General features: G+C 41.2%; 1 protein-coding gene across 1 annotated transcript in view; it reads right to left on the bottom strand.

The window, feature by feature from the left end:
* Positions 1-5,322: 5,322 nt before the first annotated feature.
* slc39a9 (solute carrier family 39 member 9) overlaps positions 5,323-26,896 on the bottom strand; it is a 47,635-nt gene continuing 26,061 nt past the window's right edge. The window contains exons 2-7 of the mRNA XM_078562918.1: positions 25,396-25,504; positions 17,706-17,894; positions 14,551-14,619; positions 11,032-11,117; positions 9,722-9,856; positions 5,323-6,409 (exon numbers count right to left, since the gene is read on the bottom strand). Of these exons, the coding sequence (XP_078419044.1) occupies positions 6,182-6,409; positions 9,722-9,856; positions 11,032-11,117; positions 14,551-14,619; positions 17,706-17,894; positions 25,396-25,504 (816 nt within the window). The 3' untranslated portion in view covers positions 5,323-6,181. The remainder of the gene's footprint in view (positions 6,410-9,721; positions 9,857-11,031; positions 11,118-14,550; positions 14,620-17,705; positions 17,895-25,395; positions 25,505-26,896) is intronic.

The raw sequence follows: 26,896 nt of genomic DNA, 5'->3' as shown, positions 1-26,896 counted from the left end.
ATTTTAGTCCAGAGCTATGGGTAGTGGTGGTAGAGGCTCCAATTTTCTTTCCATCATATAGATGACCAGGAAACCGCCTGCCATTGGCATGTGTTGGAAGGATTTACAGGTTGATACAGGTTTGGCCACATTATGAATGCACCTTCCTTAGCCATGAAGTCCTGGGATGAGACTTGAACCCAGAGCTTCTGGCTCAAGAGGTAGGGAAGCTACCCAGTCCGCCACAAGACCCTCCCCTGTGTTAGTGTACTGTGGAATTTGGACCGTGAAGGTGAAGAGCATCACTGCTGAGGATTTATGGACTGGTTTTATCTTTCACTGGGAGTGGTCTGCAATCCCAGATCTCAAACACAGGTTAAACATACCAAACATTGCTGTGCTCTAATTCAACTGCAACAATAACAACTTGTATTTTTATAGCATCTTTAATGTAGTAAAATGCCCTGAGCCACTTTACAAGCGTATAATAAAGAAAAATTTGACATCAAGTCACATATGGATATATCAGGCCAGGTAAACAAAATCTTGGTCAAAGTAGGTTTTAAGAGACATCTTAAAGGAGGAAAGCATGGTAGAGGCAAGGAGAGTTGTAGGGAGGATATTCCAGTGTTTAGAGCCTAGGCAGCTGAAGGCCTGGCAACCAACAGCAGCAGAGCGATTCAAATTGGGGACGCACAAGAAGCCAGAATTAGAGAAGTGCAGATATCTCAAAGGGCGTGGGGCTGAGGAAATTCTAGAGATAGGGAGGGGTGAGGCCATGGATAGATTTGAAAACAAGGATGAGAATTTTAAAATCATGGCATTGCTTGACTGAGAGCCAATGTAGGCCAGCAAGCAAAAGGGTGATATGGGAATGGGACAAGACATGGGCAGCAGGGTTTTGGAAGGTAGAATGTGGGAGACCGGTCAGGAGTGTGTTGGAATAATCAAGTCCAGAGGTAATGAAGGCATGGATGACGGTTTCAACAGCAGATGAGCCAAGGCGGAGGCAATATTATAGAGGTACTTAGAGTATAGTACTGAACTTTAACCTTTGTGAATTTATTGATAAAATGGTAAGATCAGAAGCAGAGTGAGAGTATTTTTTGATTAATGAAGCTGCTTTACTTGGTCACTGAATGATGGGAGATATTTGCTAAGTAAATAAACACATGTAATGTGCATGTATTCGGATTGTGTGCCAGTTTCTACTAGAATTTGTGTGGGCGGCTAAAACTGGGTCAACACTTATGGCTAATCAGCAATTTCTATTGGACGACCGTGTCCCACATCAGCCATCCCTATGGCAACAAAAAAAGTATAAACCGAAGATGCTGTCGCATGCTACTCCCTATCCTGTTCGAACCTTAGCCTGAATAGACCATGTTCCAAAGACACAATAACCTGGAGACAGTTTTCACTATCTGGGCTAGAATGAGCAGTTCAAACCAGTCAAAGTGCCCGCAAGCCACTGGTGGTCTTGAATGTCCCCCAGGTAGGCCCAAATACAAGTCATTGATGCACAACGCTACAGCCAGAGGCCAGATGAAAGAACAGGCCAGAATCCTCATCTCCACCGCTTGAGCGATGTCACACAACCAGGCTGGCTCCTGCATGCACAGCACCAGGCATTGTAAGCACAAACAATAATATAGCTTTATATGCAAGATTTATATTACTGTTACAATGTGTGAACATAAGAAATAGGACCAAGAGTAAGCCATTCGGCCCCTCGGGTCTGCTTTGCCAGTCAGTAAGATTGTCATTAATCAGATTGTGGTCTTCATTCCACTTCCCTGCCTGCCCCCTAAAACCCTTGAGATTGAGATCAAACTCAGGTTGGATTTCCAAAGCTTGCGGGGCTGAAACAAAGACGAGGAACTGACTAAATGTGCAGCCGGACGAGACTAAAGCTCTCCAGTTTGGAACCAGACATCACCTCATCAGTATCTCATGAAATACCATCATCTGATGAAAGGCAGCTCCATTCTTCCCAAAAATTCTTATGAGTCTTTTTGTGGTGGCAAGTAAAAGTGGGTGGGGTTGGACCATTGGTCTGCAGGATCTTTTGCCCCACCAAAGTGGTTGATGAATGAAAAGGTTTGAAAAAGTTTGCTTTAAATTGTGCCCTAAAAATTATCTGAGGAACATCCCACTGCAACCTAGGCTCACCAACAGCGTGCTCACTCAGAAGTGCAAAATAAACAACTTACATTTTTATAGCACCTATCACAACTTCAGGATGTCCCAAAGCACTTCACAGCCAATGTAGTACTTTTGTAGTGTTATAATATAAGAAATGTAGCAGTCAATTTGTGCACTGCAAGCTTGCACAAACAGAAATATAATGACCAGCTAATCTGTTTTAGTGATGTTGATTGATGAATACAAATCCTCCTACAATTTTGCTTTGGAACTGTTGAATAATTTTACTGTGCATTCTGGATACAACCAGGCCATTGTGGAGATAATTCTCCATCTTTTCTCTGTCCTCTCCTGCATGTGGAACCATACCAGAGTCTGAATCCGCACAAGTGCCAATACCTCTCAGGTTTGAGACAGCGAGTAGTGCCAACTTAACTAAGGCCTTGAAATCCAGATCAAACCCATCCACTATACCCAATATCCCACCCGTCGCTTTCTGTAAATTTCAGTTTATTCTAAACCCTGCTGCCCATATCCTAACCTCGTCAAGTCCCACTCTTGACAGATCTATATAGTTCCCAGGCACCCAAAGCCTCAAATTTTAACACTTTCACCCTCCTGATAAATCCCTTTGTTGGTCTTGGGCTGCCCTTCTCCATCATTTCCTCTAGCCCTCCATCCATTACACTTCCAAAGCTAATTGCTGATGCCAACCTCCACCCCACCCCGTCCCTTTGCCCCATTACTGAGCAGCTACCTAGACTCCACAGTATAGAACACCCTCCTAAAAAGCACTTTACCTCTCTCTTCCTTCAAGGGCCTCCTTAAAAACCCCAAGCTTTCTATTGTCGTCGTCTTTGACTCAACATCCATTTTTATTTTGATTAGGATTCTGTGGAGCACTTTTCAAATGTTTTCCTACATGAAATGCAATCGTTGAAGATCTTCACTTTTGACCAGGGCTCACTAAACGGCGTTAAAGAGCAAGGATCCTGGCTGATTTCTGCCCTGATATAGAGATTAGGTTTCACCAGAGTTACCTGCTTTGACAGGAAGCGTTGGATCAGCTAATGCAGATCCCACTATATTTGTTGGTGCATTTAACCAAGGAAACCAGAGAGAAAAAAAAATGAATACTGTAAAAAAAATCAATTATCTGCTGCGGTCTTCATAAGTCTGTGCACCCATAAACAAAATCCAGTACAGTAGCATTCACCAAGCTAGTCCCAAAGGTTGCATTTGTTTGTATAATTTCAAATAGGCTGGAAGACAAAGTGACAAAGTAGACTGCATTCAAATGAGGTCATAAGATAATGATTCAACCTGGGACATCAGGATTGATGATATTCACTTATTCAGTAGTAAGTTCACCTATGGAAGAAATTTGGGGAAATGCCTTCTCATTGTTGGAGGTTGATCCCGACAGCCTATGCATGCCAATTGTTAGTATTTCACACTGATAACTAACATTTTTGGGATCTGACAGACTTGTGCTAACAACAATTAGCATTTATTTTGCACTTTTCACATAGTGAAAGGTTGGGGAGCTCCATGGGGTACAGTGAGAGAAAGTGCGGAGTTGGATGGGGTTGTGCGTGTGTGTGTGTGAAAGGATGGGGAGTTGGATAGGATAAAGTGTGTGAAGTTGGATGGAAATTGAATCTGGAAATGAGATTGTGGGTCATCAACCTGAACCTTTAGCTCTATTTCTCTCCACAGATACTACCTGACCTGCTGATATTTTCAACATTTTGTTTTGAAGCCTTATTATATTTGAACAAACTGATTACCCAGAATACATAATTTTTAGTTTAAAAACACAAGGCAACATAACCCAACATTCTGCATCCCCGAAAATGCACAAAAATTTAGATTACTTCTGCAGGTACTTGTGTTTTGTGTCCTCTCCCAAAACAAATGAAGGAATGTCATGCATGTCTATTGCTTTAAGTTAAAACCTGTGTGTAAATGTTTGTTTCTGCACTCCAGGGTCATTTGAGTTTTCAGTTTTTTGAACAGCATCATTAATGGTTGCAGGTGTATTGGTTGATGTGTGCGCATTTGTATAAGGAAGCTGGGTCCTAGTTGAACAGAAGGCACCTAGGGGCACTCTGCTACTATTAAAGGGAGAGCTGCAGATGAAGCCAGCTCTTGTGACTGGATTTTGTAAAGTATGAACAGAGTATTCAGAGGTGGAGGGTAAATAAACAGGAAAATCTACCCTCTAAATAAATTTAATTGCACAAATGAGTGAGGTCCCATTATTAAAATCTTGTGAAGAGACATTGCTCATTGTCTTCTTTCCTGTAAATGACCTAGATAACCAGGCTAACTCCCTAGGTATATGGAGGTAGATGATGACACTGGTATATAAAATTTCAAAAAAACAGAAAATGGATAGAGTCAAAATAATGAAGGGTCTTGATAGAGTAGTAAGGAGAAACAGTTTCCATTGGCAGGAGGGTCAGAACCAGAGGGCACAATTTAAGGTAATTGACAAAAAAAAAGCGAGATGAGAATTTGTAACAGTGAGTTATGATTTGGATTGCACTGTCCAAAAGAGTGATGGAAGCAGATCCAATAGTAACTTTCAAAAGGGAGTAGGATACATACTTGAAGAGAAGAAAATTGCTGGGTTATAAGGAAAAAGCAGGGGTGTGGGATTAATCAGATTGCTTTTGAAAGAGCTAGTACTGGCATGATGGGCCAAATGGCCTCCTTCTGCACTGTAAGATTCTAAAAGAAATCAGTGATATAAACCCCACCCATTGATAAATGACGCATGTACAATTTTATTTGCTCTGTAACCAGCAAGCAGAATGTTTCAGTTTGAAGGGAGGTGTTTACATGATGCAAGAGATGACATTAAAAAGTTGTACAAAAATAAAATAGCCACTTATTAAAAATTTATTCATACATATTTATCTTAAAAACAAAAAAACCTGCAACATTTGTTAATGTGCACAGAGAGAGTAGGGAAAATAAGGCAGTCGTCCATGGAATGATTTCAGTTCACATAAAACAACTGAAGCAATAGGACATGGTTCAGAACAATCAATATTCACAAGTCAGCACAGTCATATCAATGACATTTCATTCTTCACACTTAAAAACTACCATGGATCAATGTAAACCTTTCCTGATTGTTGAACCATCCCGCTCGTGCCCCCACTGACTGTTACTCCCTCCCCCCATGAGTGCTACCCCTCCTGGCCCACCAGAATGTCACCTCCTCGACCCGCCACCGAGTTTCATGTCCCCCCCCTCCCCCCCTGCCCGTGAGTCACCTACTTCTCTTCCCTCCAGTGTCACCTCCCATCCTTGACCCACCACACAGTATAACCCCCGCCCCCACCGCCATTACTCTTCTCCCAATCCTGGTGTGATTTGTTTAACCATTTACATCGAAGATCCAGGCTGCTTCTTTTTATTTCCTTTTCCCATGTACATTAACAAAGCACTTTTAACAAAAGCATCTCTCCCCAAATATAGGAGTCAAAATCCAATCAATTGAACACACAGACACTGAACTAGCAGGCACCAAACTCTCAGGTTAACCAACTCTTTAAGACTGCAGCTGAATGTGAAGACTGTACACTTATGAATAAAATTCATTAAAAATTATATTTCACATATTGTCTAACAACCCAGTGTTAATTCCCTTGGCTTGATTAATGCCATGGGTTATCTCTAACGTACCCCAAGTTCTTAATTAATTAAGTAGCTGAATTCCGTTCTTTATACCAGGACACTGTTTGGTTAAAGTTACATTCTCTCATTTGGCTGGACCAAGAGATGTCTGGTTTTGGTCGTCAACACAAAGACAAAACTTAGTTACGTTTTCAAAATGACTACACTGTAAGAATTAGTTCCGACTTCCTATTTGCAACCTGGCCAAATTTAATTTAATATTTATATTTTCAATCCCATTTCATTTGGAATTTCACAGGGTAAAACTGAAGGAGGGGAAACCCTAACACATGCAGCAATTCCGCTCTGCTGATATGGAACCGCTGCAGACCCTTATTATCCACACTCCTCTTTGCTCCACTGCTGGTTAATGCTGGTGACCCACCGAAAGGACCAATGGAATCAAGCAGCCCAGGATGAGGGTGCACACCTCGAGTCGACTGAGTCCCTTCCCACCGGACTCGGCTTTGTGACTGTGACCAGTGCCTCCCACCTCTGGGAGCACATGCACAGTGGCTACGTATAGGAAAGTTCCTGCTGAAAACAGCATGGCGATTCCAGTGGCATTCACTTCTGAAAGTGCTTCTTTACTGCTCTACAATCAGAAGACATGAAAGAGAAGAAAACACACATCAATAATTCAGCAAATACTTGCCGGGAGTGCAATAAACAGTTCGATATTTTTCAATTCTCAAAATCATATCAAGCAATAAGGTCAGCCAAGGTGAGGTTTTGGTTTTCAAATTAGTTTATCGAATTTAGCCCATATTGATGGGATGAAATAGCAAACCATTCTCTCATTTGAATGGAGATGGACATTCTCAATCCAGTTTCCAAGTATAAAACTGCTTCTTAATGTAACTAAATTAGCAACCTCACTCAGAAGTGGGAAACAAAAGCATATCCCTGCTGACATTGAAGAAACATAAAGACTTGCATTTATATAGCACCTTTCACAACATCAGAATGTCTCAAAGAACTACACGGCTAATGAGTAGTCTTGAGGTGTTGTAATGAAGAAAAATACAGGAACCAATTTGCACACAGCAAGGTCCCACAAAGAGCAATGAGATGACCAGGTAAACTGTTTTGATGATCAATGGTGTCGGTTAATGCTGTTGTACAGTGAATATATTAGCACTTTCTATCAGATCATGCAACTGCACAGCATCAAACCCAGATACAAACCATTATCTGGATTATTCAAATCCTGCTCATTTATTCCATCATGTTCAAATTGTGCTGTGTAATACTAGTAATGAATGAAATTCCTTTCTCTGCCACTTGAGCATGGATTTTAGCCTAGGTATTTTAAAATAGCAAAAAGGAGAATTTCCTACAAATGCGTCTGTAATTAAAAAAAAAGATTGAATGTTAAAAAAAAACAAAGTCCTGGAAATATTCAACAGGTATGGGAGCATCCGCAGAGAGCAAGTCAAATATGACTTATTCAGAAGTGAAAAGATTTGATAGGGTAGTTAGAGAGAAACTATTTCCTCTGGCATAGATGTCCACAGAAAGGGGACATAACCTTAAAATTTGAGCTGAGCTGTTCGGGCGAGGTGGGAGTGGGCGGGGGGAAATGTCAGGAAGCACTTCTTCACACAAAGAATAACACAAATCTTAAAACTCCTTCCACTAAAATGCTGTCGAGGCTGGGGGTAAATTAAAAATTTCAAAACTGAGATTGTTAGCCAAAGATATTAAGGGTTATGTAACCAAGGCAGGTTAAATGGAGTTAACATACAGATCAGCCATGATCTAAATGAATGGCAGAACAGGTTTGAGGGGCCAAATAGCTTCCCTCCTGTTCCTCTGAGGGTTAGGGAAAAAAAGTGCGACTTCTACTTCCTGATTATTATCTAATAATTCCACTCAGAATGAAGTCAGCCTGGCTCAATTGCTAGAATTTTCACCTGAGCACATAATCTAGCCTGGCAGTCCAGTGCAGTAGCGAGGAAGTGCTGCACAGTCAGAGGTGCTATCTTTCAGATGAAAAGTTTAACTGAGGGTCTACTTACATGATCAAGTGGACATTAAAGATCAAATGGCATAATTCAGAGCAAAGCAGGGAAGTTCTCCCGGTGTTCTGGACAAGTCCTCCATCAATTATCACCATCAACAGATTGGTCACTGGTCATTCTATGGCTGTTTGTGGAAATTGGCTGCCAAGTTTGGCTGTGCTACACTAGTCTGTAATTCAGAAAGTAATCTATTGGATGTAAAGTGATTCGAAATTTCCTGAAGTGGTGCATAAGGAGCTTGCTCTGGTATCCCTGCTGGAAGGTGCAAGTATGGCCATTAAGTGAGAGCAGGATTTACTTTGGCTGTGCTTGCCCTTTGGATACTCACACATGAAGAACTGGAATTAGGGTGAGATACCAGAGGCCTCCCTGAAATTGAATTTTAGCAATGGGTTGAAGAGTTATATTGGAGTACAGATTATAGGGGAATTATTTCAAGGCCTTGCCAAGCTCAATGCTACCAGGGGACTGAATTAGCAGGCACAGCCAAAGCTCCTAGCATTAGTGAAAATGTTGAGATTATACTGATTCAGCTCCTTTGCACCATCATGTCAGTAATCCCTCAAAGTCAGTGCTCTCTAGTTAGATCAGGAGGATTTACCATTCCAAAAAATTAAAACACAAAAATTACAACGTGTTGCCATTTTTCTTGTAATGGTTTGATGTTTGAATCATTCATAATGCATACTTCGTGTGCATAGATCTTTGAAGGTGGAGGACATCTTGAGAGAGCAGTTAGCAAAGCATATGGGATCTTGGACTTCATAAATAAGATGCATTGAGTACAAAAGCAGGGAATTATGCTGAGCTTGTATAAAGTTTTGGTTAGGCCATAATGAGAGTAATGCATCCATTCTGGTTGTCACATGTTAAGAAGTAGTTAGGGTCCGTGAGAGGGTGTGGAAGTGAATGGTTCCAATGATGAGGGATTTTAGATGCTAGGTTAGGTTGGAGAAGCTGGGGTTGTTCTCCTTGGAGCAAAGGAGATTGAGCAGAGATTTGACAGATGCATAGAAGATTATGACAGGGTTAATCAGGTGGGCAAAGAAATACTGTTCCCATTAGCTGATGGTACAAGGACACAGGGTCACTGATTTGAGGTTCCAAGCAACAGATGCAGGGATGATGTGAGGAAGAACATTATTGCAGAGCGAGTGGTAATGAACTGAAACTCACTGCCTAGGAAGGTAGTGGAAGTAGAGACAATCAATGATTTCAAAAGAAAACTGGATAGGCACTTGAAGGGATTAAACTTGCATGGCTGTGGGATAGGGCAGGAGAATAGGATTGACTGGATTGCTTTACAGAGAGTCAGCACAGATTCAATGGATAGAATGGCCGCCTCCTGTGCCATTACGACACTATGATGTGGAAAATCTTCCTTCAATTATACGACCTGCTCTGACAGTTTTATAGTGATGCAACAATAATAATTTTAATCAATTAATGCCTGAAAGTGTGCCAAAAGTTACATATGTTGGTTTGGCTTACTTGGCAGCATCCCTACCTCTACATCAGAAGTCATGGGTTCAAGTGTTCCAGCATCAGACTAAAATCTGACACCTGGACCAACATCTTCAATGCAGTATGGAGGAAGGCAGAGAGGCCCCATCCAGATAAATTGTTAAACACAGGCCAGCCTGTTCAGGTGAATATTAAATCCCATGGCACTATTAGAACAGGAGCAAAGGAGTGTTCCTGGTGTCCTGACCAATACCTTCCCAAATGATACCAAAAAGTGGATCAATGGACTATGAACATCATTGCTTGCAATATGTTGCTAACATAATGGTAACGACGTTGTAAATTTTTACCAAAGTGCTTCAATGTGTTTCAATGAGGCATGTGCTGGATAAACAAAAGCATTAAGTCATGTTATGTACCTTACTCAGGCCCAGGTAAGTGACCATGGAGAGTAGCGGTGCTGCCAAAGCAAACACCAGTAGGTGTTTCCTGATTCGATTCCTCTCAAGCCCTGCATGCATGAGGAAAGAAACCAAACCAAAAGCAGCTGGAGCCTAAAAACAGGAAGAAAGGAATACATATATTGAGGTGAATTATTGAGTAAGCAGATACATGGGGCAGAATTTTCTGCCTGTCGGGCGGGTGGGCCCGACCCAATCTCCGGCAGAGCCAATCCTCACCAGCGAAGCGGGCCACACTGCCATTTTACGTGGGCGGGCTAATTAAGGGCCGCCCAGCGTGACGTACGGCGGGAAGCACTATGCGCTTCCTGTGAGGGGTGGTGGGGGGGGGGGGGGGGGGGGAAAGAATTCCCTAAAAGCGAGAGTGCACTCTTTCGCACATGCACATGAAAGAGCGCACATCTCCCTGAGGCTAAGTGCTGCCTCAGGGAGATCACCTGGAGTTTGAAAACTATTAAAAATAGAAAAAAAATCCCTTGCATGTCCCCCTCATGTGACAATGTCACATGACTTGGGACATGTAAATAATTTACATAATAACTTTACTAAAATTTTTATAACCCTGCATGAAACCTCATCCCACCGCTGGATGAGGTTTCATGTTTTCTCTATTCCCCGCCAGGGCTCCTGGCCTACCCGCCAGCCTTAAGGTTGGACTGGCAGGTCCTTTAATTGTTTACATGATCCTGTCAATGGCCTCAATTGGCCATTGACAGGTCGGCGGGCCCGCAGCTGATTTTACCTTCCTGAAAATTGGGGCGGGATGATGTCGGGACGCCCCCTGCTCGCCGACGGCAAAATTCTGCCCATGGTGTTTACAGTTATTCATATCACGAGATTCCCCAACAATCTTGGGATGTCTCAAACTGCTTCACAGCCAATGAGGCAAACTGTGAGTGTGCACATCTCTGCGTGTATGAGACTACATATAGGCCATACTTGGTAAGGATGGCAGGTTTCCTTCCCCGATGGAAGTTTACAACAATCCAGATTTATTTAAAACAAAATGGAATTCAAATTCACAAAATACCTTGATGGGATTGGAACTATGTTTCCAGATTATTAGTCTAGGCCTCTTCTATGTCCAGAGACATAGCCACTACTCTACTGCCCAGGCCAGGCCACTAATTTACCAATCAACTATACAATTGTACCCATTTCTGAAGGGGGAATGCCTATTTAAATACAATCACTGAAAGTTGATCTTATACCCTAAAATGTGGAACACCTTAAAGAAAAATTAAGAAATTCAAGATTTGGATACTTACTTTGTGCAGCATAATGGCTACAAATACAATCAACTGTACACTTGTTTGTGATGTGGAAGCTGCTGCACCCAATGCAATGCCATCCGCTGTAAGGGAAAGGAATAGATGAGGCTCAGTAATGCGGGGGGAATATAGAAATAAAATGATTAAAGCAAAATACTGCAGATGCTGGAAATCTGAAATAATAACAGAAAATGCAGGAAAAAACTCAGCAGGTCTGACAGCATCTGTGGAAAGAGAAACAGAGTTAACACTGAGTCTGTATGACTTCTTCAGAGCTAAAGAGAAGTAGAAATGTGATGGAATTTATACTGTTTAAGGGGGGTGGAGAAGGTAAAACTGGTTAGAAGGTCAGCGATAGGTGGGGCTAAGGAGAGATTGACAAAGATGTCATGGACAAAAAGACAAAGGGAGTGTTAATGGTAGTGATAAGGGCTAAGCAAGGTGCTGATAGTGGCATAAAGGTAAGAAAGCAGAATGTGTGAATAGCAGAACAAGGGTCACCACTGTGAAAGAACAACATGGAACAACTAACAGATGGCCCTTTTGGGGGTGGGGTGGGGGGTAAGGGGCAATGGTTGGGGAAAAATGTGGGACTAGAAAGGGGGGTGGAACCGGAAATGGGGTGAGGAACCGGAACTGGTAAGGGGGGGAACTAGTGGTGGGGGAGGAGGGGGGGGGGGGGGCGGGGCGATAAAAAGGGATTAAAAATGGGATAAAAAAATGAATAAAAATAAATTTTAAAAAGGGATTAAAAAAAGGTGAAAATAGAGGTGAGAATTCATGGTCTGAGGTTGTTAAACTCAATGTCAAGTCCTGAAGGCTATAAAGTGCCTCATCGGAAGATGAGGTGCTGTTCCTCCAGTTTGCGTTGGGCATCACTGGAACATTGCAGCAGGCCAAGGGGGGGCCATGTGGGCACGAGAGCAGGGTGGTGTGTTGAAATGGCAAGCGACAGAGAGGCCTGGGTCATGTTGCGGACAGACCGAAGGTGTTCCGCAAAGCGGTCACCCAGTCTGCGTTTGGTCTCTCCAATATAGAGGAGACCACATTGGGAGCAGTGAATGCAGTAGACCAAATTGAAGGAGGTGCAAGTGAAGAAGTGCTGCATCACCTGAAAGGAGTGTTTGGGCCTTGGACAGTGAAGTGGGAGGAGGTAAAGGGGCAGGTGTTGCACCTTCTGCGATTGTATGGGAAGGTGCTGTGGGAAGGTGAGATGAGGTGTTGGGAGTGCTAGAGGAGTGGACCAGGGTATCCTGGAGGGAAAGGTCCCTACGGAATGCTGACAAGGGGGCGGTGGAGGGAAGGTGTGTTTGGTGGTGGCACCACACTGGAGTTGGCAGAAATAAAATGCTCTGCTTCAAACCCAATAACTCTACACAACGGGCAAAACTGAAACTGAAAATGGTCACTGTTACTTACGCTTGCTCAATAAAAAATAGACTATACAATTAGAAAGCTAAACTGATTTTGCTAGACCACAAATCTTGATTAAGAGGCTGTGCTGTGAGGTCAACTGGGTTACTGTATAGAGTCATGAATAGTTCAGAACTGTGACATTAGGCTGACAGACAGGAAGGGGAAACAATGACTTAAAACACTGCCAACGGGCATCATTTGTAGTTGGTTATCCTTTCCAAGATCCTGGCTCCCAGCAAAAGGCCAATATGACCTGTAGCAAATCGGCACGAATTTTTTTGTTTTAAAAATCATGCACTACATGCACGAGTAAGGTTGTGGGTTTGATCCCAGCCAGTTGGGTCTGATTCGGCTAGAGGTTACATATCCCAATATTCGCACTGAGAGATAGCCAAAAAAAAAAGGAGCAGAAGTGAACAAAGCATAAGAGGGAATGGCTCAGAAGATACAACTCTCAGTAGGTGAGTATGTATGGGAGATGCACACAGCATTTTAAAAATTCAAGAAGCAGGGGATTTCTGGAGGCAGCATACAAGTAGAAATGTAGGTGGCACTGATTAATCATAGAGAGATTAATCATAGTTTAAGTATGTAGGAATTCTTCTGACGACATATAACAAGAATAACTTACCCGTGGTGCTGATTTTCTGTTAATCCATGAAACCATTTAAATCTGAATTTAGTTTAGTTTTGAATATTGAAAAATCATTCACAACGATAACAGAATTCCCAGTGGTTCACTGTACGTTTGAAAACATTTGCAGGGCTATGAAAATGTGTAGAGGAATGGGACTAATTGGACAGCTCTTTCCAAGAGCTGGCAACAGCAGAATGGGGTAAATAGCCTGCTTCTGTGCTGTATGATTCTATGATTCATTTAACTGAGACAGCGTGCTGAGCTCAGTCTCTGCTCTGAACTGATTTAGGTGAATGCAGTGATAGCAACAGGGTATTATGACTGGACTCAGCACCTCTGGAATGGCAGTGCTCAAGCTAGGTGCCATTCTGTAGATCTCTAGTATCTCACACAAAGCAGCCATTCTTCCTGCATGTTAAAACAGCAACTGTTAGAATATTCAATCATGGGCACCTCACAACCAACTCTCCACCTATTCTCACACTTCACACCAGAAGTTATGAGATAGTGACCACTCTAACTGATTTTTTTCATCCTCCCCAGATTAAAGTCACATGAACTCTATATTTACCATATTAAGCACTAAAACGTATAACCTGATATACCTGGATGTAGGTTCAGGAACACACATTTCCTAAAACTAACTCCTAAAAAGGTCAAAATGTAAAACTGGCCCGCAATAGCACTATGAGAATTTGCTCCAAAAAAACTACCTCAGGGACTGGTGAATTGCTTAATTTACTGAATACAAATATAGGTTGACTGTAATAATTGTACTGCACACAGCTGAAGGGGCTGAGAAGAGCAAGAGGAGGGGACAAAGAGAGAACGAGAGGTTGGATTGGGGCCAGTTGTGACTTTCCTATTCCATGAAACAAGACTTCAAAGAGAAAAAATCCACCCCACCTCCCACCGCTCAAGGAGCTACACAACAAAATCCTTTTGCAGGCACTTCTACTATATCGGACCTGAACTGCTGCAAGAAGACTCTTCAAAGTCATAAGTTATGAAAGAAAGAGATTGAATGAAAATGAAGTTACACAAGAAATGATAGCAGGCCCCCTGCTGGTTAATGTAAGAAATTATCAGATTCAAAACCTCTGCAGCATCAAGCAATAATGACAAAGCAGTGATAGGGGTCCTTCACTCAAAAGACTACGATTACAGCAACTTTGAAAAATCTTTGTATTTTAGCAGTACACTTTGATCAGGTGACTGATAAAAGGGGGAGTGGACTGCATGTGGTTTGGAATATTCTGTGCTTATATTTGCTTTACCATTTACTTGAAGGGATCACACATCAGCACTCTGAACAATGAATCGAACCACTGAAAGAGCACCAGCAGTTCTGGGATTGCACCATCAGTTGCTTATATTGGAACCCTAGCTAGTATTTTGGACACAGTGGGAACAGCACTGAAGTGGTGCTATTAAAGCTGTCACACAACATGAAGAAGCATTACCTGCTGCATGAACCACCAGTCCAAGCGTGGTGGTGATCTTGGTATTTGCTGTTCTTGCAGCTTCAGGGTCTGAAAGACATATTAGAAACAAAGTGAACTCTGCAGAGAACTCCTAAAAGCTGAACTGCACAATCAACATTTCAGTGCAATATCTTTACAAACAAGCCATTCCTTTGATCCCCATGTCCCTTCACTTGTTCGGATGCTTGTGGCCAAGCCTCTTTGTATCTGACTACCAGTAGATACAATAGGTCTCTTTGAATTATTCTAGTTGTTCCAACACCTCACACCAAGGCATGCTGCTGTCCTTGTTACACCACTGGTATCTACCCTCTTGACCAAGTCTAGATTATTAACTAAGGTGGATAATATATTTATTCAGATGAGAAAAGATGGGAGGGGGCTCGAGTGGAGCATGAACATGAGCATGGACTGGTTGGGCCGAATGGCCTGTTTTTGCGGTGTATATTCTATGTGATCCTGTATAATCATCCAAGAGTTAGCAAAACACAGTCAGCATTGTTGCCAACTCCCAAACACCATTATACACACATATCGAACCAAAAGTCTGTCTTACAACATTTTCAACAAATTATTTTCTCATTGTAGAACAATTTTGAATTAAATTTTTTCATGTAAAGGAGCTATCATAAATTCTGGTAATTTGGAAAAAAGTCAGTTCTGATTTCTGGATCTTCCTAACTGGTGGAAAAATTCTGAAGTCATCTCACAAGCTGGGGCAGAGTGTGGGTGGACTACTGATTAATACTTCATGTCTCAATACGACAGAATCCACACACCAAGATATAGCTTTTATTTATGATTTTGTAAAGAAAACTGCTCACTGCTACAGAGCTGCGAATATTTCACAGAGGTTTCAGTGTGTGGAAGGGGAGGAAGTGGTGTTTCAGTTATCCAGACCCTTGGTTAGAACCCATCTAGAGTACAGCATTCAGTTCTGGCATCAAATCTCAGGAAGATGATACAGGTCTTGGAGGGCATGCAGTGTGCAGATTCACTAGAACGATACCAGGGATTTAAAAAGTTATGAAGCTAGTTTGCATGAACTGGCTTTGTATTCCTTGAGATTAGAAGATTATGGGGTGACCTAAACGAGGCATTTAAAACAATAAAACAATTCGATAGGGTAGCTACAGAGAAACTATTTCCTCTTGTGATTAAATACAAACCAATCTTAAAATTAGAGCGAGACTGTTCAAAGAGCGAAATCAGGAAACACTTTTTCCACACAATAGAAAGGCAAGTAAATGGAGGTGAGATGCAGATCAATTATCTGCTGAATGTCCTACTTCTGTTCCTATGTAGAAAATAACTTGTTCAAAATCAGATGGGTCTACAACTCTTTTTGATATCAATAACCTGGACTTGGGTACATATTTCAAAGTATGCATTTGAAACTCAAATGTAATAAAATGATAGGAGGGCAGTATCAGATATCAGGAGAACATAGACAGACTGATGAAATGGGCATACATGAGATGAAATCCAACTCTCAGAGTAGTGTAAAGTGATGTATATTGGTAGGAAGAATGAGGAGAGGCAATATAAACTATATGATGCAATTTTAAAGGGATGCAGGAACAAAGACCTTGGGCTGTATGAACACAAATTTTAAGGTGGCAGGACAAGTTGAGATGATTATTAAAAAGGCAAACAGGACCCTTGGCTTTGTAAATAGAGGCAGTGGACAAAGGCAAGGAAGCTATTAAACATTGGTCAAGCTCGGTAGAATAGCGTGTCCAATTCTGGGCACCACAATTTAGGAAGGATGTCAAGGCTTTGGAGAGGGTGAAGAGGAGATTTACTAGAATAGTACCAAGGATGAATGACTTCAATTACATGGACCGAACTGGAGTTGTTCTCCTCAGAACAGAGAAATTAGTGAGAAGATTTTGATACCGTGAATAAAGTGAAATAACTTCTGGTGGCAGAAAGTTTGATAGCCAGAAGTCACAGATTTAATGTAGTCAGCAAAAGCAGAGGCAAGATGAGGAGAAATTTTTATTATACAGTGAGTTGTTATAATCTGGAATGTAATGTCTTCAAGGATGGTGGAAACAGATTCAATGCTAACTTTCAAAAAGGAATTAGATGAATACTTAAAGGGGAAAATAAAAGTTGCATAGCTTTGACAAAAAAACAGGGGAATGGAACTAATTGGATAGCTCTTTCAAAGAGCTGGCACATGCATCATCATGGGCTGAATGGCTTTTTATGCTGTATGACTCTGTGACATGTTTCTTCTCATCACACCATTCTCAACCCACAATGCAAGAATTGATCATCCCTCATTTAAGAGGCACCTTACTTGGAAAACAGGGCATAAGGATAAAACAATGGCTTGTTGCTCTAACTTCAAAACACTTGTTTCCAAGGGTGTGGTAAAAATAGCAGCATTGGAGTAGTCAAACTACAGAAGAGGAAAGGAAGAGAGTCTGCATTAAAATAAGAGTTTATCTGGTGCAGTACTTTCATTCTACCAGTCTAATTATTGCACAAAATAAACTGAATTTTAGCCTAGCTTCATGACAGCCGTTATGCATCATCAGGTACAGGATTGAAGAAAAACCACATTTGATGGGTTGCCTTCCATACACTCCTAATATTTCAGCAGCAACTTCACATTCCCAAACATAAGCTGGCAGCACCTTGCTTTTGTCCTCTGTCTCTATTTACAAAGCCAAGGGTGCTGTTTGCCTTTTTAATAATCATCTCAACTTGTCCTGCCACCTTAAAATTTGTGTACATGTTCCCCAAGGTTTTTGTTCTTGCATTCCTTTAACGTTGCATCATCTAGTTTATATCGCTTCTCCTCATTCTTCCTACCAACATAAATCATAGTATGAACAAAGCCTTGAATGCTTCACTTGTTCAGCTTGGATTAAAAATTAGCAGCCACTTTAAGACTAGTGCTTCCTTATCTGGGCTAATCATCTTTTCTCAGTTGGCCTCAGGTAGATTGTTTGAGCAAACCTCAACCATCAATAGTTCAGATGTAGAAATACCCATACGATACAGCCCAGTTAAATTAAAGATATTTTACATTCGCACACACGATAAATGACACAGTGGCTTCAGCTCACCAGGTCTCAGCATTTTTTAAAAAATAGTCATTGAGATTTTGTGCCTCTTACCATCACTGGAATGCATATGAGAACTGCCTATTTGGTCGACCAGGAGCATAAAAACAAATCCAAGGACCAGTGAAACACCAATATAGGCATGTAAAGCAATGTGCATGTGATCATGCTCAGTCTCTGTAGATTGTCCTGTCTTTAATGGATCCTCCACCTTTTCTGCTTCATCTCCATGGGGGTGTTTATCTGAGGAAGAGGAAAATAGATAAAATCTGCTCACATATTTTTGATGGTGGTGGGGGTGGGGTTGGGGGGGGGGTGGTATACTGGGGGAAAGAGAGCAGAAGCCTTTCTTCACCACATGAACTGGAATGTGCAAACCCTGTATGGATTCAGGGACCCCACAGGTCACTCTCCATTTAAGCACTTTTAAAACTTCACATGTCTTAAATAACATCAATTGATCAAACAGGTTTGCAGTTATAGTGAATCACAGCAACTTCCTCTGCCACTTTGTACCATGTAGCAATTCTGAGTGCTGTGCAGGCAACAGCAAGCTAAAATTCCTTGTTGTTGTCCTTGCAATACAGACATTTGACCTGACCTCAAGGTAGCCCCTTCCTCTGACTGGAGGAATTCCAAATTTCTGCCAGTGCTCAAAGCTTTCTACAGTTCTCAGCATCCCCATGATGATTATCCTTCATCATCATAACCATATCATGATCTGGAATGCACACAGTCTGAAAGGGTGGTGAAAGCATTCAATGGTAACATTCAAAAGGGAATTGGATAAGCACTTAAAAAGGAAAAATTTGCAAGGTTAAGAAGAAAGAGTAGGAGAATTTGACTACTTAAATAGCTGTTTCAAAGAGCAAGCATAGGCACAATGGGTTGAATGGTCTCCTTTTGCATGACAAGATTCTACAATTTTCAATAAGAAGTATTAAACAATTAAAAACATCGGCCATATTTTCAGATGCTACAGAAACCAGTTTAGTCAATTACACTGAGATCCATTTATATTTTCCATTCCTAAAGCACTGCAGGTGAACTGCAGCAGTTCATGCAGGCAACTCACCAACACCTTCTCAAGGTCAATTAGGGATGGGCAACAAATGCTGGTCTTTCCAGTGATGTTCATATTCCATGAAAGATTAAACAAAAACATGACTGATGTCAGGCAGTGCAACATGTCCTGATCAAAATAGTTGTTCCACCAAAAATGACTTTTCTTCATGCCTTATCTGGCAACTTTGGTACACTTGGGAAAGTTGTCTCAAGTGGTGTTCCACAGGGCTCTGTGTTGGGACCCTTTTTGTTTGTGTTATATATTAACAATTTGGATGTGAACGTGGGAGGCACGATTGGGAAATTTGCAGATGACACAAAGATTGGCCGAGTAGTGGATAGTGTAGAGGATAGCCATAATCTCCAAAACGATATAGATGGGTTGGTGGAGTGGGCGGTAAAGTGGCAGATGGATTTTAACATAGAGAAGTGTGAGGTCATACATTTAGGGAGGTCAAACAGTTACAGGGATTACACAATAAATGGGAATATACTAAGAGGGGTAGATGAAGTGAGAGATCTTGGCGTATAAGTACACAGGTCCCTGAAGGCAGCAGTTCAAGTAGACAAGGTTGTAAAGAAGGCATATGGAATGCTCTCCTTCACTGGCAGAGGTATAGAATATAAAAGTAAGGATATAATGTTGGAATTGTATAAAACACTGGTGAGGCCACAACTGGAGTATTGTGTGCAGTTCTGGTCACCACATTACAGGAAGGACGTAATAGCTCTGGAGAGAGTGCAGAGGAGGATTACAAGAATGTTGCCAGGGTTAGAAAAGTGTAGCTACGAGGAGAGATTGGATAGGTTGGGGTTATTTTCCTTAGAACAAAGAAGACAGAGGTGACTTGATTGAGGTGTATAAAATTATGAGGGGATTAGATAGAGTGGACAGGATAAAATTGTTTCCCTTGGTGGAGAATTCTAGAACCAGGGGACATAGATTCAAGATAAGTGGCAGAAGGTGTAGGGGGGACATGAGGTAGAACTTTTTTACACAGAGGGTAGTGGGTGTCTGGAATTTGCTGCCCAAGTTGGTGGTAGAGGCAGAAACTCTAAACTCTTTTAATACCTGGATCTGCATCTTAAGTGCTGTAAACTGTAGGGCTATGCGCTGGGTGCAGGAAGGTGGGATTAGAAAGGGCACCTGGGTGTCCTCAGGCTGGCATGGACAAGATGGGCTGAATGGCCTCCTTCTGTGCTGTAACTTTTCTATGGTTTTCTATGGTACTTGTTTAGATTTGTAATTTTGATCTGCTAACTAAAACTATACAAGATGAGAGAAGTCTCCCATAGTTTAGTTATTAAATATGCTACATTGTTTCATATCAAAACACAAAGTGTAAATGGTTAGTTAGGTAAAAAGTTGGGCCTATTAAGGAGCCAAAGAGAAATCCTCATGTAGGGGCAGAGGACATGGCTAAAGTATTAAATGTGCATTTTGCATCTGTCTTCATAAAACAAGCATGCCGATATGAAGGTTAAACTAAAAAGGAGAGAGAAGTTATAAACAGATAGAATGTATTAGAGAAGATGTATTAAAAAGATCAGTATTACTGAAAGTTTGTAAATCACCTGGTCTGGACAGAATGCATCCTAGGTTACTGAAAAAAGAATGTAGAAACAGCAGAGGCATTGGTACACAATCTTTTAATCCACATTTGGATACAGTAGTGCCACAAGACCGAAGGGCTGCTACATGTTATACCACTATTCAAGAATGGGGAGAGAGGATAAATCATGAAACTGCAGGCCAATCAGCCTAACATCATGGCAGGATGTTATTGGAAGCAATTACCAGAGACAAAAGAAAGTTTCATTTGGGAAGGCATGGGTTAATCAAAGAGAGCCAGAATGGATTTATCATGGGTAAATGGTGTATAACTTAACTTAGTTGAATTCTTTGATGAGACAACAGAAGATTGATCAAGGTAATGCAATGTACATTGTTATGATCCTGGACCAAACCCCCAAATTTATGTTATGATCTGGGTAGGGACCAATATCTTTTTGTTTGATGTAGACAAAATTTGAGATCCCAGGTATTTGCTAAGAGAATAAAGCCACAAGATTCTAGTTTTTGAACAGTAAAAGTAAATCAGAAATGTAAAACAATTTACAACATCTATCTTATACTCAATCAACATGAGATACGTGTGAATTAACAGGCAAACTGGTTGAACACACTATATTGCACAATAAATGGCAGATGCGACCAAGATGGATCCCACAGATTTCTCAGCAACCTACCCAGACATCAGTAAAGTGAGTCAACCAATCTCGTTGAAACTCTGATACCCTCATAAGGGATTTCAAACTTTTCACTTTCGAAGATCAAGTCTCTGAATTTCCTCAAAGCTGTTCTGACTCGGACTGCCACAAAACCTCTCAGGACTTCAATCTAGTCTCCTGAGACTACGTTCCCCTGGATTTCCAAGTCTGCACTCCAGCACCGACTCTCAGGCACAACTCCAGCTCTTCAGCCATGCTAAGCTGAACACCATTGCTCCAAAGGGTTACCAGCGACCCGCCGCACACAGCCATCAACCTTCTCCTGCCTAATCACTCTCCAGGGCTTCTCCCGGCCCTCACTATTTAAAGCCTGCCAACCGCAGCACTTTTACTGCTGGAGGCTCTTTCTTTGCTCCTCTCCCCAGTGGTTTCTCTCCCTGGTGGTTCCTACTGATGGTCTCCTCCTCCCAGTAGCTCCTTGTCTGGTCCTCTCTCTATCCTGGAACTCCTCTTGGTATGGTGCCCCACTTCTGGGTCCCATGATCGGGTTTCCCTTCCTCTCTCCCCCACCCACCATAGGCACACTGGGTACTTGTCCCTGGCCCAAAGATCTCCAAAACACTGGACTGTGCAAGCATAGCCTACTCCTGATCCACACATGTGCGGAAACTCCCAGGGCAATGTTAATGTTAGAACCCTGTTGCAATGAAGGCATGCTTTAGTTTGTAAGTGTGAGCAGCGGTTTCTAATTGGGAAGGATTAGGGAATTATTCTTAAGTATATAAGAACTGGTTTCCACCTGTGTGGGTAAGAGGAAAAAGAAACCTGTGGCTATGGTCTCTGGGTTTTGTGAGCAAACCTATGTTAAGAAAAATACTGGCTCCAGGTTTGTCCTTTACTCAGCAAATGAGCAATGAGTTTAACAGACATGTTGGGATTTGTTGTTCCTGACCTCTGCCCAACAACAAGGTAAGTTTTGATCTATTAACAACATGGACTTTTGAAAGGTATGATTATGAAGATGGAAGACCATTGGAATTAAGGGGAAATTGGCAATATGGATTCAAAATTGGCTCAGTTTTAGGAAGCAAAGGATAGTGTTGGATATAGTGTTTGTCAGGCTAGAAAGTGATTTGCAATAGTGTTCCCCAAGGGTCGGTTTTGGGTACATTACACATTGTAAATTCTTATTAACAACCTAGACTTGGGTGTAGGGAGCAGCACTGTAAAGCTTACAGATGATAAATCATGACAAGTTCATGATGACAATAGTTATAGCTTCAGAATGATGGACAGGATGGTGCAATGTGCACAACATGGCAGACTGAGCTCAACGTGAAGAAGTGTGAAATGATGCACTTTAGGATGACTGATCTGGTAAGACTGTAAACTATACGTTTTTAGAAACAGTTTTGAAAAGTGTAGATGAGCAGATGTAGGTGTCCATCTACACAAATCCTTATAGCTGGCAGGGCAAATTAGTAAGGTGGTTAAAAATATGCACATGGTTACTTGGTTTTATAAACAGAGGAATAGAATATAAAAGCAAATACATCAAGCTACAACTATATGGCACAGCTGATGGTAAATGCTGAGCTGTTCAAATCCCAAAGGGCAACTTGAAGCAACTGTCACAGGGGAGGTGATAGCATAGTGGTATTGTCGCTGGACTTGTAACCCAGAGACCCAGGGTAATGCTTTGGGGACCTGGGTTCAAATTCTGCCATGGTGGTAGAATTTGAATTCAATAAAAATCTGGACTTAAAAGTCTAATAAACCCATTGTCGATTGGTGTAAAAACCCAACTGGTTCACTAATGTCTTTAGGGAAGGAAATCTGCTGTCCTTATCTGGTCATGTGACTCCAGACCCACAGCAGTGGTTGATGCTTAAATGCCCTCTGAACTAGATTAAATATTTATTAAGAAAAATGATTTTTAAGCACACACATGTTTACAAATTACTACTATCCCCTAATTAATTTAACTCTGTTACACTTTCGTTAAGGCAACGGTAAGACACATAGATTTTAAAAGACCCAGGCAAGGTGACACACAATACCCTGAACCAGTCCAATTCAAAGTGATTTTTCTTAACTTAGTTCTTTGAGGACAGCAGCTTGAGGCTTTTCACACTTGTTGGATCCTAAAATGCCTACCCTTACACACAACCGTCACTCCTTTAAACATATTTTCCCCTTTGACTGTATCGTTGGACTATGTCTTTCTGATAATAAAAATCTCTCATGGTACTAAGTTTTACCAGTAATCTGTGGGAACAATAAACAGTTTCTGAACTCCACCTGGCCAGGTGACACATTTCACTCCCAGTAACCAATCTAGTCTGGTTTATTTCAAAATGCAAATGTTCCCTTGACACCTGTGCTTACCTATTTAACATTTCAAACCTAGCTCATCTTCTACCACATCAAAGCTTTGAGACCAGCTGCCTTTAATCCAATTAAGTCTTACACACACACACACACACATTCAAACACAGATACTACTATTTTACAATAAATTCCAATAACATTGAGAATTATTATATCTTCCTGACAATTACTCATTGGTTAGGTCTCAGTTCCTGACACCACACTTCAGAAAATATGTCAAGGACTTAGAAAGGGTACAGAAAAGGTCTCCTAGGATGTTATGAGGGAGGTGGGACTTCAGTTATGAAGAGAGGGTGGAAAAGGTAGGACTGTTTTCCTTGGAGCAGTGAAGGTTAAGAGGTGAGCTAAAAAGAGGTTTGCAAGATAGGGAAAAATTATTCCCTGATGAGCAAATAACCAGAGGTCACAGATTTAAAGCCACTGGAAAGACACCTAGAGGGAAGATGAGGAGAAATTCCTCCACTCTTTATTCCCCCTCCATCCGTGTATCTGGAAAGCTGCTTCCAAAAATAATTTTAAGGGAGTTGGACAAGTACTTAGAGTTAAGGCCAAAAAACACGACTACTCTTTCAAAGAGTCAGCAAAGGCATGCCATCGTGAGAAATACTTAAACTCCAATCAACTCCACTTCTCTGAGGGTATTTTTTTTCTATTTAAATTTAAATAATCAAGACAAAGCATCTTGTAAAAATAAAGAACCAAACTTTGACTTTAAAATGAAAATAAAATGACTTTGACTGAATTAGATTTGTGTCCTGGTCCATTCAGCCATTGCTCTCTTACTCCAAGTCACTTGAAGAATACAATTGGTCTTGATCTCTACAGTGCCAAAATAATTCATAAAATTGGACGTTAGATGGTCCAAATTCACCTGTAATGGCTCTGATGACCTTTTTAACCTAATAAATTAGCCACCTACACTCTGGTATTCGTGAGAGACTAAGACCTCAATGTATATTTTTATGCTTATAGCTTTCTAAAATTTAAAAAACTGAACAAAGACCTTTAAAATAGCTGAAACTGTGTGTGACTTCTGAACAAAAGAAGCCACTTGGCAGTTTTAGGAAAACTCACACCTTGTTATCTCTGAGAAGCCACTGATGACCCCCTGTGGACTGTATAGCCCAACTTCAAAGAGCTATGCCAAGGCCATCTGCATTTAATAACCCAGACTAGCCAGGAGATGGGTCATCTGCAAAGGTAAAGGCCCCACATCCTTCCTTTCAATTCCTAATGGCTAAGACTCTTTGGAATCCAGACGATGGATACACATCCTTTGTCAAAGATGGTGAGAGTTGGGAGTCATGTGACATGGGCCTCTGGCTTGTGAAACAAGTAATATTGCCTTGCTGAACCGCATAGCTCAGTATGCTGTTTAACATCTGGCTTGGAGGCCACACTGAAGGAGCTCTGGCCTAGGTTAAACACATGGCCCCATCTACCCTACTTCTCTCGGAAGTTCTGTGCCGTCACCTAGAAGACTGATTCATCTCTGCACACCTATTTCATCTTGTGAAGTGAACACTGCCAGAAAAGGGAATTCTACAACATCGGTTTTCAACCCACCAACTTCAGTGAAGGAATACCTCATTGGACTTTGATTCTGGACTTTGAAACCCATGTGAAACAATATTTCTTTCCTCTATCCCTCTTGATTAGTCTGGAGGTGAGGCGGATGTTATGAACGCTCTTTTCACATTTTGTCTGCAAATAAACTAAACCTTTGAGTTCTGTCAGGTATCTCAGGTTTGTTGTGGGGTTATTAATAGTAAATTAGATTGCACCAAACTGAGGGGTTGGGAAATATGCCACCACTTATAAAAAGGGAAACAAATCAAAATGCCTTTGTTTACAGATGGGTGGTGAGAGGAGAAATTAGTGCTGTTTAAATTAATCTCCCCTCCTGTCCATAACACACGTAATGGATCAGTCATGACAGTGCAGTCATTAATCAAGAACAAATTTATTGGCCTAATGATTATAGGGCATCTAGTTACTTTCATTCTGTGCTCTGCAGTGCTTTCAAACAGGACTGGGCTTTGGAACTAAACCTTACCGTGCAGAGCATCCTCGTAGAGTGCGTGAACCCCTTCAGGAACGATGACTGCTAGAGCAGTGCCACACAGAAGCCCAGCACCAAGAACCGTCACCAACTTCAACCTTTCCTGGAGAGAAATAAACAAAAAATAACTTAGTTTTTTTTTGCAGGAAAATGTTGATATGGAATTTCCACCATAGAAAGATTATTGCATCTGTGCCAACTCCTACTTTAATATTTATCTAATTCCCCATTAAATATGATTGACTCAGCTTTCAAAGCTATCAGCATTAAAGCATTCTTGTGAATATCGAGTTCATGGTTCATGTTAACCTTTTTGTAAAGGTGAGGTAATTAAAAAGCTGAAAATCTCAAGAAATGGCAATTTCAAAGGTAACCCATGTTTGATTAACAAACCAGAATAGAATAGAGCAAGAACCATAAAACAGCAGGTGGGCTTACTTAATGAAAGAACTGGAGACAAGTTGTCTGCAATGCTTGCAAGAACAAGAGAATTCCAGAAAGATGATTTTGTTTTGGGAGATAGAGCTAAATTAGTTTAAAAGCATTCATTCAGTGAACCATGAATAGTTGTAAAACCTATTTGCACATTTGCATCCTTTGGATCAAACAAGAAATTGCAAATTAGGGTACTTAATCTAAAGTTCAGTTTGAGGACATTGCAGAGCATGCTATGTCGTAATGGAGATGGGTACAACGGAGGGAGGTTCTTTGATTTCAATTTATCTGGGCATTTGCTGGAAAAGTTAGTTGCAGTTTGGAACTAGTGTATGTAGTTTTCAGCTCACTAAGATAGCCGAAGTAAATGATAGTTAGATAGGCCTACGCTGTAGCAGGGCAAAAAACTAACTTATTCATTCGCTGCAGGGAAGGTTTAATCTCAATTTGAATTTTGATGGGGGACAGAAGCTGGAAGATTGCCTAGTTTGAAGCTAGTGGGAGGAATCTGCAGTGGGCCTCTGTCTTGTAGCAAAAGAAAGTAATCAGCTGAATTAGCTTGGAAATACCGAAAAGTAACCAGATCAGGGATTGAGGCATCCACAGTCAAAAGATGGTAAATGAAAGTTTTACCTCCGAGAAAGCTATAGCTGAGGAGAATTAGATAGTTTCCAGAAGACTGCATACCTATGGGTGGTCCCTACAGAAGTAAATAACCTTAGCGTGTTCATGTGAAATCTTGTGGCATTATTCTTTTAGTTGAAGTGTTCAGATTTCTCTTTAAATGTTAGCAGTCCCTAACTGATTATAACAATCCCAATAACCCTTCGTGAAAAAATGTTTCCAACTACTAGCCCTTTAATGTTCATGTATTAATAAGGAGTTTAGCCCTCGTTTAATTCACTAATTCAGCAAACAGTGGAAAAAAGCCATGAAGTACACTCCATTAAGGGGTCACTGTAAATAAGAATGAATCAGTCAATCAATCAATCAATCCAAGCAGCATCTAACAGTTTTACAAACACATCTTGTGCTTTTAACAGCAGACAAGTTTAAGGAG

Source organism: Cetorhinus maximus, chromosome 18, assembly GCF_964194155.1.
Source record: "Cetorhinus maximus chromosome 18, sCetMax3.hap1.1, whole genome shotgun sequence".
NCBI lineage: Eukaryota > Metazoa > Chordata > Chondrichthyes > Lamniformes > Cetorhinidae > Cetorhinus > Cetorhinus maximus.
This window is presented reverse-complemented; position numbering and strand designations above follow the sequence as displayed.